This window comes from Citrus sinensis, chromosome 5, assembly GCF_022201045.2.
Source record: "Citrus sinensis cultivar Valencia sweet orange chromosome 5, DVS_A1.0, whole genome shotgun sequence".
Lineage (NCBI taxonomy): Eukaryota > Viridiplantae > Streptophyta > Magnoliopsida > Sapindales > Rutaceae > Citrus > Citrus sinensis.
The window spans coordinates 34,805,152-34,823,590 of record NC_068560.1 but is presented as its reverse complement, the minus strand read 5'-3'; the positions used below and the strand labels follow the sequence as shown (position 1 = coordinate 34,823,590).

General features: G+C 35.3%; 2 protein-coding genes across 4 annotated transcripts; both read left to right on the top strand.

Annotated features, from left to right (window-relative positions):
- The first annotated feature begins 724 nt into the window (after positions 1-724).
- Positions 725-4,916, top strand: LOC102613154 (ras-related protein Rab7). Its single transcript, XM_025097103.2, has 7 exons — positions 725-1,054; positions 1,168-1,194; positions 1,548-1,647; positions 1,759-1,905; positions 2,020-2,100; positions 2,179-2,324; positions 4,530-4,916. Exons 1-7 carry the CDS (start codon positions 1,005-1,007, stop codon positions 4,591-4,593), a joined length of 615 nt encoding a protein of 204 aa, XP_024952871.1. The 5' UTR covers positions 725-1,004; the 3' UTR covers positions 4,594-4,916.
- A 7,331-nt stretch (positions 4,917-12,247) lies between these two features.
- On the top strand, positions 12,248-17,342 carry LOC102612649 (uncharacterized). Of its 3 annotated transcripts, none has more exons than XM_015528749.3 (9): positions 12,248-12,449; positions 12,543-12,594; positions 13,312-13,385; positions 14,855-14,956; positions 15,437-15,574; positions 16,055-16,106; positions 16,174-16,247; positions 16,489-16,578; positions 17,014-17,342. In XM_015528749.3, the coding sequence occupies exons 1-9, from the start codon at positions 12,322-12,324 to the stop codon at positions 17,045-17,047; spliced, it is 744 nt and encodes a 247-aa protein (XP_015384235.2). In that variant the 5' UTR covers positions 12,248-12,321; the 3' UTR covers positions 17,048-17,342. The 3 variants fall into 3 exon arrangements, with proteins under 3 accessions (XP_015384235.2, XP_006473151.2, XP_006473150.2); XM_006473088.4 differs by having other exon boundaries at positions 12,249-12,449; positions 15,431-15,574; positions 17,019-17,342; XM_006473087.4 differs by having other exon boundaries at positions 12,249-12,449; positions 15,431-15,574.
- The last annotated feature ends 1,097 nt before the right edge of the window (positions 17,343-18,439 follow it).

Genomic DNA, 18,439 nt, shown 5'->3' with positions numbered 1-18,439 from the left:
ATTCCATGTTTAATGGAATCATTTTATAATATAAAACAAGATAAACAAGACGATAGGAAGAAAATACAATATTAATTTACTCAAGGATTTGACCCCACAGTGCCGACATTTATGTTGTATAACCATGAAGTGTTTCTGTTAGAACGCACGTCAAATTATGTGATCTAAAAAGTTTTTGATTACTTGAATCCAAAGTCCAAACGCATAAAAAGGTCTTTTCCCTAATCTAGTAACTGCTTTTCCCTTCGATTGTCCAAAGCACTTGAAAAGTACATTTTAAACGCGAGATTTTAGATCGGTTTCTTGGACAATATATTATTTATAATTAGAAGATGATTAACTGTACACCGCATTATTAATAAATAAGTAAATATTTTTTTCTCAAAGAAAAATAACACTCGAAAATTATTGTTCCTATTTTTGTTATTTAGAGATGTACACTTAAAATGTGATTTGAAATATTGTTGAAATAATAGAACGATTGAGATTTCGAATTAAGGGAAAAAAAAGGAGATTTTATAGAGTTGAAATTAACGATGCTAATAAACATTATTTACATATAATTGATAAATTTGTGACAATGAGTTAAAATTTCGTTAATTGAAGATCTTAAAAACGACAGTAACTATAAGACATAAAACGACGAGAAAGTAGGCGAGAAAGCCTAACAAAACGACCCCACTTACATATTTATGTAGCATGTGTCGCGCTGGGTTGGGTCAATTAATTATTTTTTGCCGGCATAAAAAATTAATTTTTTGTTTCAGAAAAAGCAGATCGAAATTGGCGCTCCTTTTTTATTTTGCTTTCTCCTTCTTCTTCTCCTCCTTTCTTCGGAAAACAAATTACAACAGAAAAAAACTGTCTTCGAATCCTAAAAGCACACAGATTCCATTTAATATTTCTTAACATATGCGTATGAATTGTTAAGAGAAAAAAAAAAAAGAGAAAAAATCAATTAAGATTTTGAAGATTGAAGTTTTGATTATTATTGAATTAGCGCCATGTCACGTAGACGAACTTTGCTCAAGGTCATCGTTCTTGGCGACAGTGGGTAAATTTTCTTTTTTCTTTTTCTTAGGGTGATTTTATTTTGATTATTTAATTTTTTTCATGGTTTTGTGTGAAATCATTACAATTTATTTACTTTCAATTTGTTAATGTCAGAGTCGGCAAGACGTCGCTGATGAACCAGTATCCTTTGGACCAATTATGTTATTTAAGATCTCTAAAATCTGTATTTTAAAAATTTATGTTTTTGTTGGGTGTTTTGCTGGTAGATTAAATATTATATTTCATATTTATTTTGCAATTTTTTTTCCCTAATGAAGTTGGTGTTTCGAAAACTGAAAAGAAATATTGTTTATTGTTGTTGGTCTTTATGAAGGATTTCACTGTACATTGTGATTGAATTAGGTTGCTTTTATTTTACTTTTTGATATCTGGAAAGTTCTGAGTTTGACTGGGATTTGGCTTACTTTGGGAGTAATTTGCGGACCTTCTTTTGGATTGGTGGTATTTTTGTGGCCTTTGACTGCTTTTATTAGATACGTGCATAAGAAATTTAGTCAGCAGTATAAAGCTACAATTGGAGCTGATTTTGTCACTAAAGAACTCCAAATTGATGATAGGCTTGTCACGCTACAAGTGGGTGTCGATTTTTCTATTTTCTTTTTTTATCAAATGGAATTTGAATGTTGATTTTGAAGAGTTTGATGTGGAGTTTTGTGATGTTGAATGGTTGTGTTGTGTTCATAGATTTGGGACACAGCTGGACAAGAGAGATTTCAGAGTCTTGGGGTTGCTTTCTACAGAGGGGCAGATTGCTGTGTTCTAGTTTATGATGTCAATGTTATGAAGTCTTTTGATACTCTTGACAATTGGCACGAGGAGTTTCTTAAACAGGTATCTGGTGGTTCATGGCTTCTTGCTTTATTTGTTGCCTTCATTCATGTTCTAGCTGATACATTCTTGAATTGTTTCATTGTTAACATTGTTACCATTCTTATTATGTCCCAGGCTAACCCAGCTGATCCAAGGACGTTTCCCTTTATATTGCTTGGAAACAAGATTGATATCGATGGTGGGAACAGTCGAGTGGTAAGTCTGGAAAAGTTTCTACCGTGGACATGTTTCTATGTTCTTTTCTTTTGTTTGATCTAATTGATGCCTGTACAGGTGTCTGAGAAGAAAGCCAAGGACTGGTGTGCTTCCAAAGGCAACATACCTTACTTTGAGACCTCAGCAAAGGAGGATGTCAATGTTGATGCTGCATTCTTGTCTATTGCAAGAGCTGCTCTAGCCAATGAGCGTGAACAAGACATGTAAGTTATTGCCCTTTATTTGAACATGATGAGCATGATTACTTATTGGGGCTTGGGGTTTTAGTTTGTGTACAAATCCAATCTAACTCGAAAACACTTATTGGGGCTTGGGTTTTAGTTTGTGTACTTTGGACAGAAATTTCTAAAGCTATTTCAGTCAGACCCTTCTAACTCATATTCCCTCTAAAGCGCTCCACAAACTTTCAGTATAAATAACCTATCAAAATACTAACATTATTTTTGTCTTGTTGTATGGTCAAGATTATCTTTTACAATAAATTTGCTTTGTTGAATAAAGATCCAACTATGCCATTTGTTTGAAAAGACATATATGTGTATAGACTCCTATAGAAAAAAAAAAAAAAGGAATCACAGAATTGCTCCATTTTCATTGTAATATTTGTGAATGTAAAGGAATGTGGGGGGTGTGGTTGCATTCTCTGCTATGGTCAGAGGTGGCAACTCCCTCGTACCTTCTGACCTGCCCATACCCACCCATAACCAGATGGGTATCAGTAACTTATGTAGTTTTACAGTGTCTTAATTGGGCTGCACAAAACTGTCCAACTAGAAATGGATATATATGTATGGGTAAATGTACAGTCAATACGATCATAATCCAAAATTCAGTATGATTACTGGAGCTAGTTTAGCCTCTCTTCACCTATGTCTTGCCTGTAATCCAACCTTCCATTTATATCCTCTAGTTTCTATTATTTCTCTTGGGGAGGGAAACAGACACTTGTAAAGAATGAACAAAAAATATTTTAAAGAATCAAACAGCAAGGACATTTATTTCACACTTTATGGGCTTCAATCTTTGATCTACTTTAGAAGTATGTTTTTAAGATTGGGAAGTTAAAAAAACTTGTCATGACCCAACCCAGACCTGGCAAGATATTGTCCGCTTTGGGCCTTAACAAGGCCCGCACGGATTTGTTCTTGGGGGGCCCATACACCCCAAAACGCGTCTTGCCAATTAAGGTGTGGATCACCCCTTATAAACCCAGCATCTCTCCCGTGCTTTGCCGATGTGGGATTCGCCTAGGGTGTTACATACACCCCCCCTTGGGGACTCAGCGTCCTCGCTGAGGTTTGCCCCACCATCGCTCAAGAGGACACGCGGAGCCGCTCTGATACCACAATGTCATGACCCAACCCAGATCTGGCAAGATATTGTCCGCTTTGGGCCTTAACAAGGCCCGCACGGATTTGTTCTTGGGGCGCCCATACACCCCAAAACGCGTCTTGCCAATTAAGGTGTGGATCACCCCTTATAAACCCAGCATCTCTCCCGTGCTTTGCCGATGTGGGATTCGCCTAGGGTGTTACAAAACTGGTTCTAGATATCCATTAGACAAATTTAATTGGGCTTATTGGTGGTTGCTTGATGGGTGAATGGTGGGTGTTGAAGAGAACTTTTTCTTTAGGAAAGGCAAGCAGAGATAAGATGGATGATTGGAAGTAGTTAAGCGCATATTTTTAACTATAAAGGTGCAATCTATAAGTTTGTTTGGCCTGACATTTGTTCAAGGATGTTCTCTCTCATTCTTATTAGCATATTTGTATCTGTGACACCTAGTTATTAGGAGATTCGGTAGTTGCCACCTGAGATTTAGTGCTTTTGTCAAAGTTTGATGATGCATCTTATATTAATAGCTATTGGAATCATTCTTAGAATATTTTCTGAACAAAGGTTACATTTGATGGGTGCCAAAAGAGCTTGACGAATTACTGTTTTTTTCCTTCAATTCACGTATGTTTCTTTTATTCTTCAATGTGAAGTTGTGGAATGCAAATTGTGGGTATTTTCATGCTTGTCCTTCTATGTGTGAGATGCTTAGCATTGTGTTTTTGGCTGAACTATGATTGTGGGCTACAGTGGTGCAGGTGGTGTGGTTTCCTAAAATATAAGTATGTTTGAAAGTGGTGTGTGAGAAATTTACTATTTATATTTTCTTGGGATCTCCTTTTCTTTCTAGTTTATTAACAATTAAATATTTCCTTGTGATTTTAACATTAATCCTCCATCGTTTCTGATGGTAAGAAAAATCTACCATGTTTGTCTCTTTTAATCTCTGTTGTAGTAGCCAGCAGTGTGCGAACATAATGTATATTAATGCCTAGGAGCCATGGTCTTCATTTCCTTGTTTCCAGTAAACTACTTCAATTGATGATCTGTATTCTTTTTACATGTGATTGCAGATATTTCCAGGGTATCCCTGAGGCACCTTCAGAGAATGAGCAAAGAGGTGGTTGTGCATGCTAAGCTGGAGGCAATACTAGTTAGTGGAGTAGTTGCTGTTGATTTTGTTGCTTAATTCTTCATTTTTTATTTTGGCAATCATGATTCATAGCCATTTTTTTTTGTAGAAATTGTACCCCTTAAGCTCAGAACTTGAGGCAAGCTTGATCATAATTTAAAACTGTAGTTGTAGAGTACCTCGATGAGATTTAACTCGGGGGTTGTGTTGTACTGCTTTTGGTTTTGAATCGAATGCTTGTATTTGTTTTAATCATCTTTGAGCCATTGGTGGCTATATTATCATCTCCGACCGACTTCGAAGGAGGTATAGATTATTGCTTGGATCATTTATACTTTCAACAGTTGAGATTAACTCGTGCGTGGTAATTAATGTCCATCTAAATAATTTATCCAACTTTGAGCCAAATATGCTATTTTGTGCCATAAAGCTATTCTACTTTATTGACACCAAGTGTCTAGAAATACATTAACACTAATCAGACACAGCAAAATTTTTCTTTAAGCCCTCCAAAATTTAAGGATTTGCCTTTGCAGACAAAATCTGTGATATTTTCTCCTTCGTATCCATTGGGTGTTCGAAGAACAATTGTGATATGGATTAAGGTTCAGTATTGAGCTTATTTTTCGCTAAGCTAAGAATTAAGAGTCAAGATTTATTTTGTAGTTTTATTTTTTTTCTCTTATTTAATAACTATTGATTCACTGTTCAGTAAAAACTTAACTTATTTTCATTGAATCATTATCCTTGTGATAGAATGTCTTTTATTGTATTTCGTTGGTCTAATAACAATTTATGAGCTTAAACTATTTATCGCAAGAAATAAGTTAATTAATACAATCAATGTACATCCATGATTGACATTCTTTTAAATTTAAACATCTATTGACCTCCGTAAGAAAACTGCTTGAGAGAACGAGAGTTATATAATAGAACCATTAATTTTCTCAATTACCTGCTTGAACGGTGACAGCCTTCAAATATATTGATCGAGTGAGAGGTTAGAAGGTCATTCTCGAGTTATCCGATAATTTTAAAATGCCAGGTATAAATTTCGGCCGGCATCTCTAATTACATAGTTCGTATTCCGTTAGTTTCTAACATCTAAATCTAAGTCTTGTTAATTACCAGAATCTTTGTCACCAGAATTTGAATAAAATGATAATAAGCAAAACAAGGGCCTAGTGACAATGGTCTGGGTGGAGTCAAATAAACTATGGCGCATTGCAGGTCCTGCAATTTTGAGCCTTGTAGCTGCTTATTCTACCAACATTGCCATCCAGGCTTTTGGTGGTCGCCTTGGCGATGTTCAACTTGCAGCCATTTCTGTAGCAAATAATGTCATCTTTGGCTTCAGTTTCGGCCTCCTGGTAATAATCTATACCTCTATCTCTACGTTCGCAAGTCAATAATCTTATAGAAGGGGTGCAATGCAGCGGCAAAAATAAAGCCCACCGTGGTACCAGATGGGGTGGGTGCTCATGCTCGTTCCTATGCGGCTCCCTCGCTACTTTAGTACATCAAGAGTATCCAAGAATTTTTTTTTTCTTTATTATCCACTTTGACATTTTTTTTTTCGGTTTTTATTCTTTTGAGACTAGCTAGTTGGGAATGGCAAGCGCTTTGGATACACTTTGCAGACAAGCTTTCGGGGCCAAAAGAAAAAAAAAAAAAAACACACACACACACACATGTTGGGTATTTACATGCAAAGATCATGGATTGTACTAATCTTGTGTTGCTTCTTGCTGCTACCAACCTACATCCTTACAACACCAATTTTGAAATATTTAGGACAGCCTGAGGATGTAGCTAAGCTTTCAGGATTTGTGGCTTTGTGGATGTTACCAGTGCATTTCAGCTATGCCTTTTTGTTCCCATTACAAACAATCTTGCAGAGTCGGATCAAGAATAAAGTGATATCATGCACTTATGCAGTAGGGCTAGTGCTCAATATTTTCACAAGTTGGTATTTGTTCATGTTCTAGATTTTGGAGCTGCTGTTTCATTTGATATGTCTTGGTGGGTTTGGGTAATTGGGTTGTATGGATACACTGTGTTTGGTGGATGCCCTTCCTTTAACTTGGACTGGCTTCTCTGTGCAAGCCTTTTCCGGGCTCTTGGATTTTGTTAAATTATCTGCAGCTTCTGGTTGTCATGCTTTGGTGAGATATTACAGCGCAGTCATCAGTAGAAAATTAAACTATCTTATATGCCAGCTTTGGTTACAAAGTTTTGAAAACTTTTTGGCAGCTTGGAAAGTTTGGTACTATAGAATGTTGATACTAATAACAGGGTACGTAAAGAATGCGACTTCAGATGTGGATGCCTCGGCAGTCTGGTATTTTGATTACCCGTCGGATTCCTTTGCTTAATCTCTTTCGGAGGCATCAATTTTCCAGCAAAAACTTCATCACTGACCATAATTAAATAAATTTACAATAATTTTTGCGGCATGAGTATCACTGGGTGGCAGATGATGATTCATATTGCGTTCTTTAGTTGCAACAGGATACCTATTTTCAACTGCACATATCTCATTCTTCTATAATTATTTTAATAACCATGACTTTGCAAATTGCAATTTAATAGATTTTACTAGATTAGAGGTATATAGTTTAATTTTCTTTTCTCTTTTTCAAAGCTTATCCCTTCAGTTAAGTTGAAAATAAAAAAATTAAAACCTCACTAACCGTGCTTTCTTTGTTGGATGCCAGGGTCTTTTGATAGCATTTGATAGATTTATTTCTTCTTCGTAAAATTACATTACAGAATTAGGGTTGCCGATGAACTTGGACCTGAGAATGAGGAGTGCTGCTAGGTAGCGGGAGGGACGAGAGAAACGGCATTCTCTCCTGCCGTTTCCTCCTCTCGTTTCCTCTCACTTATTACACATAAAAAAAAAAAAGAAATGATCAAATGAATAAACAATTGAAGAAGTCAAGGAGAGAGGAAAGCTCTCTCTCACTTTTTCACTTCCCCCCACGTTTCACTTTCCTCTCTCCTTGAATTTTTCACTTTCCCCCACGTGAAACTTTCCTCTCTCTTTCACTTTCATTTTCCTCCATTTTCGTTAGTTCTCACGCAGCTACACTTTCAGGCTTCTTCTCACGCAGCTTCACTTTCAGGCTTCTTCTCACGACCTCCTCCCTCTTCCCCTCTCCCACAGCTTCTCTCTCCCTCACGCTTCCAGAAGCTCCGTCACGGATTCCGGCGTGCCTCACGCTTCCAGATCCCTCACGGCTTCCGGCGTGCGTCACGCTTCCAGATCCCTCACGGCTTCCGGCGTGCCTCACGCTTCCAGATCCCTCACGGCTAAAGTTCTCGGCTAAAGTTCTTGATTACCTTTGCAGTAGTAATTATTTTTTTCTCGGCTAAAGTTCTTTAACGAAGGGGCTGCTGGCTAGATGTTCGTCCTCCCCCGAGGTATCTCATTTGTTGTTTGATATTAATCGCAGAAATAAAAATTAAAAAACGTCTTTGGTTAGCCTGTTTTTGAGAAGTCGTGTCTGTAATATTATTCATCTGTTTTTTTTTTAATATTGTTCATTTTGAAAGTTTAAGCGTTACTGCGTTACACTTAAAATCCAGCCAATTGGCTCATGTCTCACTGGCGCCATGCACTTAAGTTTCCTTGAGTGTGCTGGGACTCAATTCTCCTTTCAATAAAATTGGGTAGGAGTACATTGATTAAACAATTCATTCTTTATTATGGGAAATAACTTGACATCCACGCAGAGAACTTAATATTGTTTTTGTGTGGAAAAATTAGGCTATATGTCCTGAGTATGGTGCTTAGCAGGTGAAGGAAATTGTGTGGCTATAAATTGTGCTCCGAGCTTATAAATAGGCTAATTGATAGCAATGGAAATTAATCCCCAAAAATTAGCAATCTGAGAGAGTGAATAAAGAAAAGAATTTGAGGGCATGATGGTTTATTGAACATTTGTTTGAAATTTCTGGTTCCTGTCAATTGGGATATAATGGTTTGTTTGTTCTTGTCATATGAAGTGGAAAAATGTAATTGTTTGGTAAAATAATATGTGGAATCAGATATCTTTGGATATGATTTTTGCTTTGCTCTGTTTTTAACTTCCAGGATTGTATGCCTGGTGTTTTTTATTTTTTGGCAGTTTAAGTAGTTTATGAATTGCATGGTTGCTGTAATTTTTGCTTTGCTCTGTTTTTAACTTTCAGGATTGTATGTCTGGTGGTTTTTATTTTTTGGCAGTTTAAGTAGTTTATGAATTGCATGGTTGCTGTAATTTTTGCTTTGCTCTGTTTTTAACTTCCAGGATTGTATGCCTGTTGTTTTTTATTTTTTGGTAGTTTAAGTAGTTTATGAATGACGATGTCATCTAGTACAAATGAAACTCGGAATTCATTACAAATATGTAACGAATGCGGTGAACAAATGGAGTTGTTCACGTCACGTACTACAAAGAATCTAAATCGCAAATTTTGGAAATATAGAGGATGTAAAAAATTTGAATGGGCAGAAGACCGTAAAAGCATTCATACTTTCACTTCGCTGCGTTGTTGACATTCCCGCCCAAAAACTGTCTTTTAAATAGCATGGAACCCAGCGATATCTCTCATCATATAAACCATTTAACCAAGCATTATCCCATAAATCATATGTTGTAATCATGTCATTCCAATCTTCCTCAAATGCAGCAGGGCTCAACGAATCATAAACAACAGAAAGTAACGAAGAAATAATACCTTCACGTTCTTTAAAAGCCCCTAACTTCTCAGACACCTTCTGCATTATATGCTACAAACACCATCGATGCCTAGTTGTAGGAAAAACATGCTCAATTGCCTTTTACATTGCTTTATCTTGGTCAGTAATAATACCAATGGGAGGAGAATCGGACATGCATGATAGCCATGCCTCAAATAGCCACGTAAAAGTCTCCGTATCCTCGTGAGAAATCAATTCGCATCCTAACAAAATAGAATGTCCATGATGATTAACTCCAATAAAAGGGGCAAACGGCATATCATACTTGTTCGTAAGATACGTTGTGTCAAATGTTACAACGTCTCCAAAATATTTATAAGCTGCCCTACTCCTCCGATCTGCCCAAAATACATTCTTCAATCGATCTTGCTCATCCAAATCAATGCTAAAAAAAAAACTATCGCATTCAGCTTGTTTTGTCTCGAAGTACTTTAAAATTGTCATAGCATCTCCTTCTCCAAGTTGTAATCGTCTTGCTTTATCAACAAAATTTCTACAATCTTTTTCTAAAAATGACACATTTTCATGCCCACCAGCTTCGACAACAATAGAATTAAAATTTTGGGCAATATTAATTCCCGCAGAATAATTCATTTCAATTCGTTTTTTTACACTTGCACTAATTCTACGGTTACAAGGGAAATATCTTGCTTTGTCTGGACTCAATCCATGATTATGCTGAAGGTTTAAAGTTCAAAGAATCCATTTTCCCTCTTCATTTACACAACCTCCGATTTTAGCTTCACAACCAGTTTTCACAACAGGCTTCAACTTCAGCATATTACTTGATCTACTATCTGCTTTGCCGCTACGGCCACATGCAAATGTCCCCTATTTTACAGTCCCGTCACTCCCTTTCTTACTTGTTAACTTCTTCACGGGAAACCCTTTTTGTCTACCGTATGCTTTGTAAAACTCAAACATTTCCTCATAACCATCGAATAACATGCCAAGAGTTGGCTCAAATTTTTCCAATGACACATCTTCAACTACACGCTCAGTTTCAAAATTTTCCATTCCTATAAAATAATTAACATTTATATTCAGTTTCATAAAAATTAAATTTACAAAATTTCTAAAACAAATAATATTGAAATAAAATAAAATTCATAATATAACCCACAACATATGACGGCAATTCACAACATAAACACCAAATAAAATAAAATTCGTAACATAACCCGCAACAAAATCGGAGGTTCCAACGAGACCCACCAAAATTTCTAAAACAAATAATATTGAAATAAATTCTGCATACCATAACATAACCCGCAACAAAATTCACAACATAAACACCAAAGTTGAAATAAAACAAAATTCATAACATAACCCGCAACAAAATTTACATTGTTTAAATTTCAGAAGCTTAAATTACAACGAGATCCCGCAACAGCACAAAAAAAAACAAACTTAACTTTCATAATACACTTAAATTCCACGCCAGATCTTTCTCATACCAAAAAATTAAAACAAAAAGAACTTAACTTTCATAACACACTTAAATTCCACGCCAAATCTTTCACGTAACAAAAAATTAAAACAAAAAGAATAAACTGAAAAAAGCCACTGCTCACTTAATCTTTGCCGAGAAAGATGTGGGAGAGGGAAAGAGGGAGGAGGTCGTGAGAAGAAGCCTGAAAGTGAAGCTGCGTGAGAAGAAGCCTGAAAGTGTAGCTGCGTGAGAACTGACGAAAATGGAGGAAAATGAAAGTGAAAGAGAGAGGAAAGTTTCACGTGGGGGAAAGTGAAAAATTCAAGGAGAGAGAAAAGTGAAACGTGGGGGGAAGTGAAAAAGTGAAAGAGAGCTTTCCTCTCTCCTTGACTTTTTCATTTGTTTATTCATTTGATCATTTCTTTCTTTTTTTTTATGTGTAATAAGTGAGAGGAAACGAGAGGAGGAAACGGCAGGAGAGAATGCCGTTTCTCTCGTCCTTCTCTGGTCCCTCCCGCTACTTAGCATTTCTCGGGAATTAGAAAGCAGTAAAATTTGCAACAATGGTGTCTGTAGCACAGTCATCAATGATTGGTGTTCTCTTTTGCAGTAATATTTTTTTAAAGTTATTTGGGACAATTATTTATAAAATTATCACCAAATTATTGTATAGTATTTATATATTGATTGGTGTTCGACTTGGGTGTTGTGATAATTTGAAAAGCCACATTGATCCCTCCGTTTTCACATAATAACTATGATCTTGTTTTCTTGAAGAAAATGCAAAAATTAATGTTATGTGCATTTTTTTTTTCTATATGTTCATCTATCAGGGCCTATGGGCAGGGTTGATTTTTGGTGGGATCGGTGTTCAGACGATAATACTAGCATTTATAACAATTAAGTTTGATTGGCAGGAGGAGGTTTGTAAGATGATTAATTGTAGTCTAATTAGAATCTTGCAGACTTGAAAGGGGAACATTAAAACCGCAATAGGGTTCCAAATTAATTGTTAAATCTACAGGGTTTGGAAGCTGGCCAACGTGTGGCGAAATGGTCAAGTCCCAGCACAAATGATCAATTAGAGGATTAAGATAAAGCTCTGGAAAGTAAACAACAGTATTCTCCGGGATTTTCTTATTCCTAATGTACATTGAATTAAATTCACTACCATGCAAACCATGTTTTAAGTTTTGTTCTATACATTTCAAGTGCGTTGAGACCTGTAACCCTACAAATTTGTATGTCAGTCAATCGTTTGATAATTCATTTCCGTTTTACATGGCTTTTGAAAACATAGAGGACATAAATGACTAAATTGATTTAGTTTCATTCTGAAATGACAATTCGGAAAAAAAATTGGGACAAAATTAAAAAGTACCCCGAACTACGCTTGGGAGATCGAAGGTGACGTGGAACTGTCGTTTGTCGCGTGGGGACGTGGACGTCCCCTCCCCCACATTTTTTTTTCCATAACGATTCGTTGTACTTTCAGAACAGAGCCGTGGCCACTCTGTTTCTCTGAGAAGCTGGAAGCAAAATTAAGCAAGTCGAATGGCGATCATTACTTTAGCAAATGGCCTTAAAACTCTGTTCTGTGTATTGGGTTGCGTGATGACAGCTACTCTCACGTACACAATCTCCATTGATGGCCTTCCTTTTCGCAAAGAACTCCTCACTCCGTACTCTACTTTCACTCTGAATTTAATTTGCCATTAAATATTTGAAAAATTGTCAGTGTTTTAATTAATCTGATTTTGTTTTTCTTCTTTCAGGTGGATGGCGGCGACTTTAGTTGATTTCTTCATCAACGTTGTACCTTTGGCGGTATGTCAATTTTAATTTTTTTTGTTACTTTTTTAACAAGACTCATAGTAGTGTTAAATTTTTGTTAGGCTTATTCATTGTTTCGTTTATGGTGACTAACAACCTCTGTACAATTCTCGTTTGAATTAATGGCGTTCGTTTTTGGCGTGGGATTTTTGTCCAAAAAGTGATTTTGTGTTTAGGAGTTTCATTTTTCAACATGACAAGTAGTTGCATATTCAATTGAGAAATCTTGGGGAACATTTGTTAGAGTAAAAATTCTTAGCTGCAGACGTTGGCATTTTATCAAAATTTGGATCTCAAATTTTTGTGAAAAACAAAATTTGTCAACTCCAATGTATTGATACATTATTCATGAAAGGGGGGAAAAGAAAAAAGAAAAACTATTGATAGCCAGTGTCGAGTAATGTAATTTTGTGATGTGAATCGTTTCTGGTGTTATATGTGTGAAACATATGCTGGTGCAGATTCATGGTCTCATCTATTTTTATCTTGTAATATTCGTATATAAATCCTTTTCTATTCGCTTAAATGTTCGGTTGATCCTTATTAATTGCATAATCTTTTATTGATTTTTGGTGCTCATTCATGACTTTATTTGGTATTTATGTAGCAATGGGCAGTGCACGGCTGCACGCGATCCTTATAAGAATTCTGTGATAGGGTTAGCTCGTTGGACAGTATTATGTTTACTTATATACTTCGTTATTGCAACAGACTTGGGTTACCTACAAGGAATCAAATTGGATTGGTGCAATGCTATGGGTAATACTGCTTGTTTGTTTTGGCAGGTATGCTTTGTTATCTCCTTCTAACTTGCATAATTTCTTCACATAGAACCTAAATAGCATAGTTTCTTCTGTGTTTCCATGTGATGTACAGAATTTCACATTCTCGCATAATTCATTCTTATGCTCTCTGCTAATTCTACAGTTGCTTTTAATTGTGAGGAGCTTTTCTGTTGGGAAATCATTGAGCACAAGATTTCCCTATAATCAGATTTGCAAGAAAGTAAAATAAAACTGTAATAATAACACACACAAATTGATAATAGAGTTCGGCCAATTATGCCTACGTCTCCGGAGCTGCTGCAGATCTTTTACTAAGGGAAAAATAGTTTACAATGTTTACAAAAAGCACTCACACCTCGCAAGAATTTCACTCAGGAGTTTTGATTAAAAAAACTCTCAAAATTCTTTTCTTCATTCACTCTCTCGGATTGCTAATTTTTGGGGATAATTTCCATTCCCGTCCCATTCCATCCCTTTGTCAACCTTGTTGGTTTGATTTATTATTATTTTATTGAATCATTGGATATTTTAAAATGAATGAAGTTGGTTTCTATCCAAATCTATAGTTTTTGAATCGTAAGTCTTAATATTAATGCATGTGCAATGGAAGCAAATAGGCAATTTAAAAATATTAGCATAAGATTATATTCGAACATGCATGTAGTCAAAATAAAACTATTATTTGATTATTCTACTTTGTATTTATTTAAGAATTTTGCTATATTAAATTATGATAATCCTTAAAAGAAAAAAGTCAGAATTTATTTATTTACATTTGGGATTGTTCAGGATAATGAGATGGGACAAGATATTTAACGAGACGGGATTAGGACAAATTTTTGTCCCATAAAAAATAAAAGGACGGGAATGAGACATTTTTTTATTCTATTTGCATATACGGGATGAGATTGGGATTTGCAAATTTCGTCCCAAGTCATTTCCCACAATAGAGAGAATGAATTGTTTAATCGACATTTTCATCATTGTTCTAAATGTAATGCTACAAATACAAACTCTATTTGTTCAAGCTGACATGAGAGTGTTATATCATTGCCACACGTCTCATATTTTCTTGGGACTAAAAGTAAATAAATAATATGCAAATTGTGGCCTTGATAAAGCAATGTCAGTTTGTAGCTCTAGTATTTCTCTTGTTTAAATTTGATTTTGCCTTGATTGCTATATTTCAAACTTTAGTCAAATCTTGGAGTGATGATTGCTGGTTTACTATTATCTACATTCGACAGATGGACGTTGCATTTGATTTCTCTCCATTCCAACAATTTTTTTAAGTTGTCATCTTAATTATTGCTATTGACTACAACTGACATTTGTTATTAGCTTTTGGTAATTATTTAAATCTGTTGAATTTCCACATATGCAACCAAAAGATGCTATGTAATATATACATAGATATTTGCATTTAACAAGTTACTAAAAGTTTTCATTCCTCTTTCCATTTCCCCCAGCATCACTACATGTGCCTACATTTTTGTCCAATTTCTCAAATTGTCATCTCAAGAATCTTTACAAGATCCAATATACCATGCTCTATTGCGGCATTCAAGCAGGTATGTACAAAGACCTTCAGGCATACTATATGCTCTTGCATTTGGTGAAGTTGATGAATAGAAAGTTACTCAGCAGAAATGATTTCATGAAAGCTTATCTTGACTGGTGAAGGCTTGAGGCATTTTACAGCTGCCTCTGTGGCAGAGTCAGTTCCTTATAATCATAAGTTAGTCATGGGACTAATGAAGAGTATTAGAATTGGAAGATTAATATACAGGACATATGAAGTAATTTCTAATTTCTGTTTTTCCTTCATCTTACAGTTCACTTCTATTTGTATTCTGTCACATCTATTTTGTACTATTTCAGCCTCCATCATTTTGCTATTTAAACTAACTGGATATATGATAATTCTGTTGATATAGCGCTAGAACTCTGGTTGCTTTCTACCAAACAGAACACAATTTTTCTGAGTGTATTATTTATCATAGTTGAATTGAATTTCTCTTAAATTACAAAATGTTCTTGGCTAGGGATAGCTTGGAACATGAAGGGAAAAGCTCCTCTGTTGTGATTGCCAGAATAGTTTTCAGTGTTTTGGGTTTTTTGATGTTGGGCACTCTGATTTACACTCTCTTAACTGATGGTTCTCCTTTTCGCAAAGAGCTCTTGACTCCGTAAGTTTCTCTTTGCAACTTTATTTGTTTTCTTTCCATAGTATGTCAGATCACATGTCAAAGAATGTTAGCATATTTGAATGTTCTCCAGGGTGAAAAGAGGAATTACTGTTTTCCGACGCTAAGAACAAGTGTCTTCAACTGTGTTTGTTTTAATTATGCTCTAAATTCAGCCGCCTCTCATAATAATTGATGCTGAAGGACGATAGAATCAATAATTGGGTAATAAGAGCATGCAGCATAGTATAATTAATATCTTATAGTTGTATCTGCCTCATTTGATTTCTCAAGTATCAAGCGATACATGTGCTGGAACATTTCTTTTTGTGGCTGACAATGCTTGTACTTGCGTAGATAGCATAAAATTTATGGTAGCAGGTGTCCGCGTCAGTGCATTAGTGCACATAATATCTGGTTTCTACACCATTTTCGGGCCTGTCAGTTTCCCTTGAATCTAATGAGTTGCTAAATTGCCTGCAGGTGGATGATAGCAACCCTAATTGACTTCTATATCAATGTTGCGGCTCTGTCGGTACGTTCCACTTTCGTGCAAAACAAGTTTAGTCAATTTTCTAATATCCTATTGTAAATTATTACAGGTGTGGGTTGCCTACAAAGAATCAAGTTGGGTTGGTGCATTCTTTTGGATAATCCTATTCATATGTCTTGGCAGGTATTTTTGTTCTGCATAATTTTATATTATATCCTTTGTTTGGAGTATGCTTTTATCTAATGTTATAATCTTATGAATTTTGGAGTCAATGCAAAGTATCCCCTACATTGCGGCAGTACTTAGCAGAAAAATAGAAAATTGTATCTGACAGTTATGAGTATATTTTAAGTGGTTTAATTTGTTGGTTCAAGATCAAGTATTTTGAAACTGGTTCTGATATGTAATTCTTTCCATGTTTCAGCATCACTACATGCGCATACATTGTCCTACAGCTGTTCCGCCTTAGTTCACAAGATCCAATCTACCTTGTCTTATTTAATAGTGGTAACAGGCAAGTCTCAGAAACATGCTTTCATGTTTAACTTGTAGACAAACTGTGAGTTTTTCTCTTCGATATTGGAACACAGAATTTACGTCTCTTCTGTTAATAGTGGAATGGTGAATGAACTCACTGTAGTTGTGGGAGGTTGTTAGGATTCTAATAATTGTTTTCAGGAAGAAACACACAAGGCAGGAATTAAATACAAAAACAACGATACTTTGATGAATGTTCTCAAATTTGTTATGTAATCAAAGCTAAAATTTACTTGACAGTTAAAGTTTACCGATTAGCCAACCACTTTTACTTAATAGCTAGTGATTTCGTGCCACAATAGCTTTACATTAAAGCCACAGAAACTCAATCTAAACATTAGTAAAGTTTGTAATAGGTTTCAAATGAACATTATTCAATGTGCTTAAAGCTTTTAATCGTTGACATTGCTAGGGCAGAAAACGGTTATGAGAAAGCTTATGGGTAAATGCAGTAAAACTGGATAGACGAGCAGAAAGGTCACCAGCAGATTGCTATGCACTGGAGCTTATTTACTTCGATCAGCAGAAACTGAGTATTGCTTAATACTCACTGGTTATTTTGTATGGCTATCTACATGTTGCCATGACATGTATAAGACAAAGTCTCCTTGGGAGTCGTACATTTTGTGTTGTATATTTTGCATGCGCCCTACATTATTTGAATGTTGGGAGTTAAATCTCCTAATTTTATTAAAGTAGGGGATCTCACATTATAAATTCATCAATTCATCATGTTATAAATTTTGTGGATTCAATAATGTTATCGTAACCAAAGTTGTGGGTTCAATAACCAAAGTTGGATGGTGTGAGTGGTTCGGCACTCTCACTCCTTAAGAGAGGTTAGGGGTTCAAGTCCCGCTCTCGCATGGAATCACCACTTTAACCAGTACTTTAGCTCTTACGGGTCGACTGGGTGCGAGCGGGAATTAGTCTGAATTGTGGTACGGGTTTAAAGTTACCTCTCACAGTTGGAGCTCACTCAAGACCACCTCGTGGTTCAGACAAAATAATAATAATAATAATGTTATCGTAACAGATGAAAAGGGTGTGTATAATTTCATGTGGACCTGTGTCATACCGTGGATTTCTTAATTAATTTCATTATTTTAAAGCTTTCATAAGGCGTGAGATAAGTCAACTATAAAAATTGATAAGAATCTTCATATTCCTTTTGGGAAAAGTATAATTTAATTAATTAATTGCTTGTCGCTACTTTAAATTTAATTATCTCGATATCTTTAATCAATCAAAACCATTAAGTGTATATTCATACGTTTGTTCTTGTTCTTGTTCTTGTCTTAGGATGTTAAAAATATATAATAATGTCAATGTCAAAGTCAACTTTAATTAAAAACTCCGCGCAATTGAAATCCAACCTACAAATTTGCAGCCAAATAAATTATTTTATATATAATTATTTCATTGACTATCTATGTTAAAAAAATACTGAGACTCCCATAAAGTTGATATATTGTGAATTGTTTATGTATTTATTTAAAATTATTGTGTGAATAATAGAAGATCTTTAAAAGTTTGTCCAATTTAAATTATATTTATTGTGAAATAAAATTACTAGCTGTAACCATACCTTAAGCATTAATTAATGTGATTGACCAAAGTTACTAAATTTATATGATGCATTAATATTTTGGTTTTTGAAAGAAATTTTCTTGAAATTTAAATATTAATCCAAGCATAGAAACATAGAATCAATTGATTTCACATTAAAAAAAAATTAAAAGAAAAAGAATCATTTAAGATACCCCACCATCAGCCTGTGAAAAAAAAACACAGAAGAAAAAAATTCCCCTAAAAGTCCCCAAGAGAAAGCACTCCAT

Excerpts from the sequence above, each read along its gene's own strand:
- LOC102612649 (XM_006473087.4), top strand. The coding sequence starts at position 12,322 with ATGGCGATCATTACTTTAGCAAATGGCCTTAAAACTCTGTTCTGTGTA. Across the intron at positions 12,450-12,542 it reads CGCAAAGAACTCCTCACTCC|GTGGATGGCGGCGACTTTAG; the intron begins GTACTCTACTTT and ends TTCTTCTTTCAG. Across the intron at positions 16,579-17,013 it reads TTATTTAATAGTGGTAACAG|GGCAGAAAACGGTTATGAGA; the intron begins GCAAGTCTCAGA and ends TGACATTGCTAG.
- LOC102613154 (XM_025097103.2), top strand. The coding sequence starts at position 1,005 with ATGTCACGTAGACGAACTTTGCTCAAGGTCATCGTTCTTGGCGACAGT. Across the intron at positions 1,055-1,167 it reads ATCGTTCTTGGCGACAGTGG|AGTCGGCAAGACGTCGCTGA; the intron begins GTAAATTTTCTT and ends TGTTAATGTCAG. Across the intron at positions 1,906-2,019 it reads ACGAGGAGTTTCTTAAACAG|GCTAACCCAGCTGATCCAAG; the intron begins GTATCTGGTGGT and ends ATTATGTCCCAG.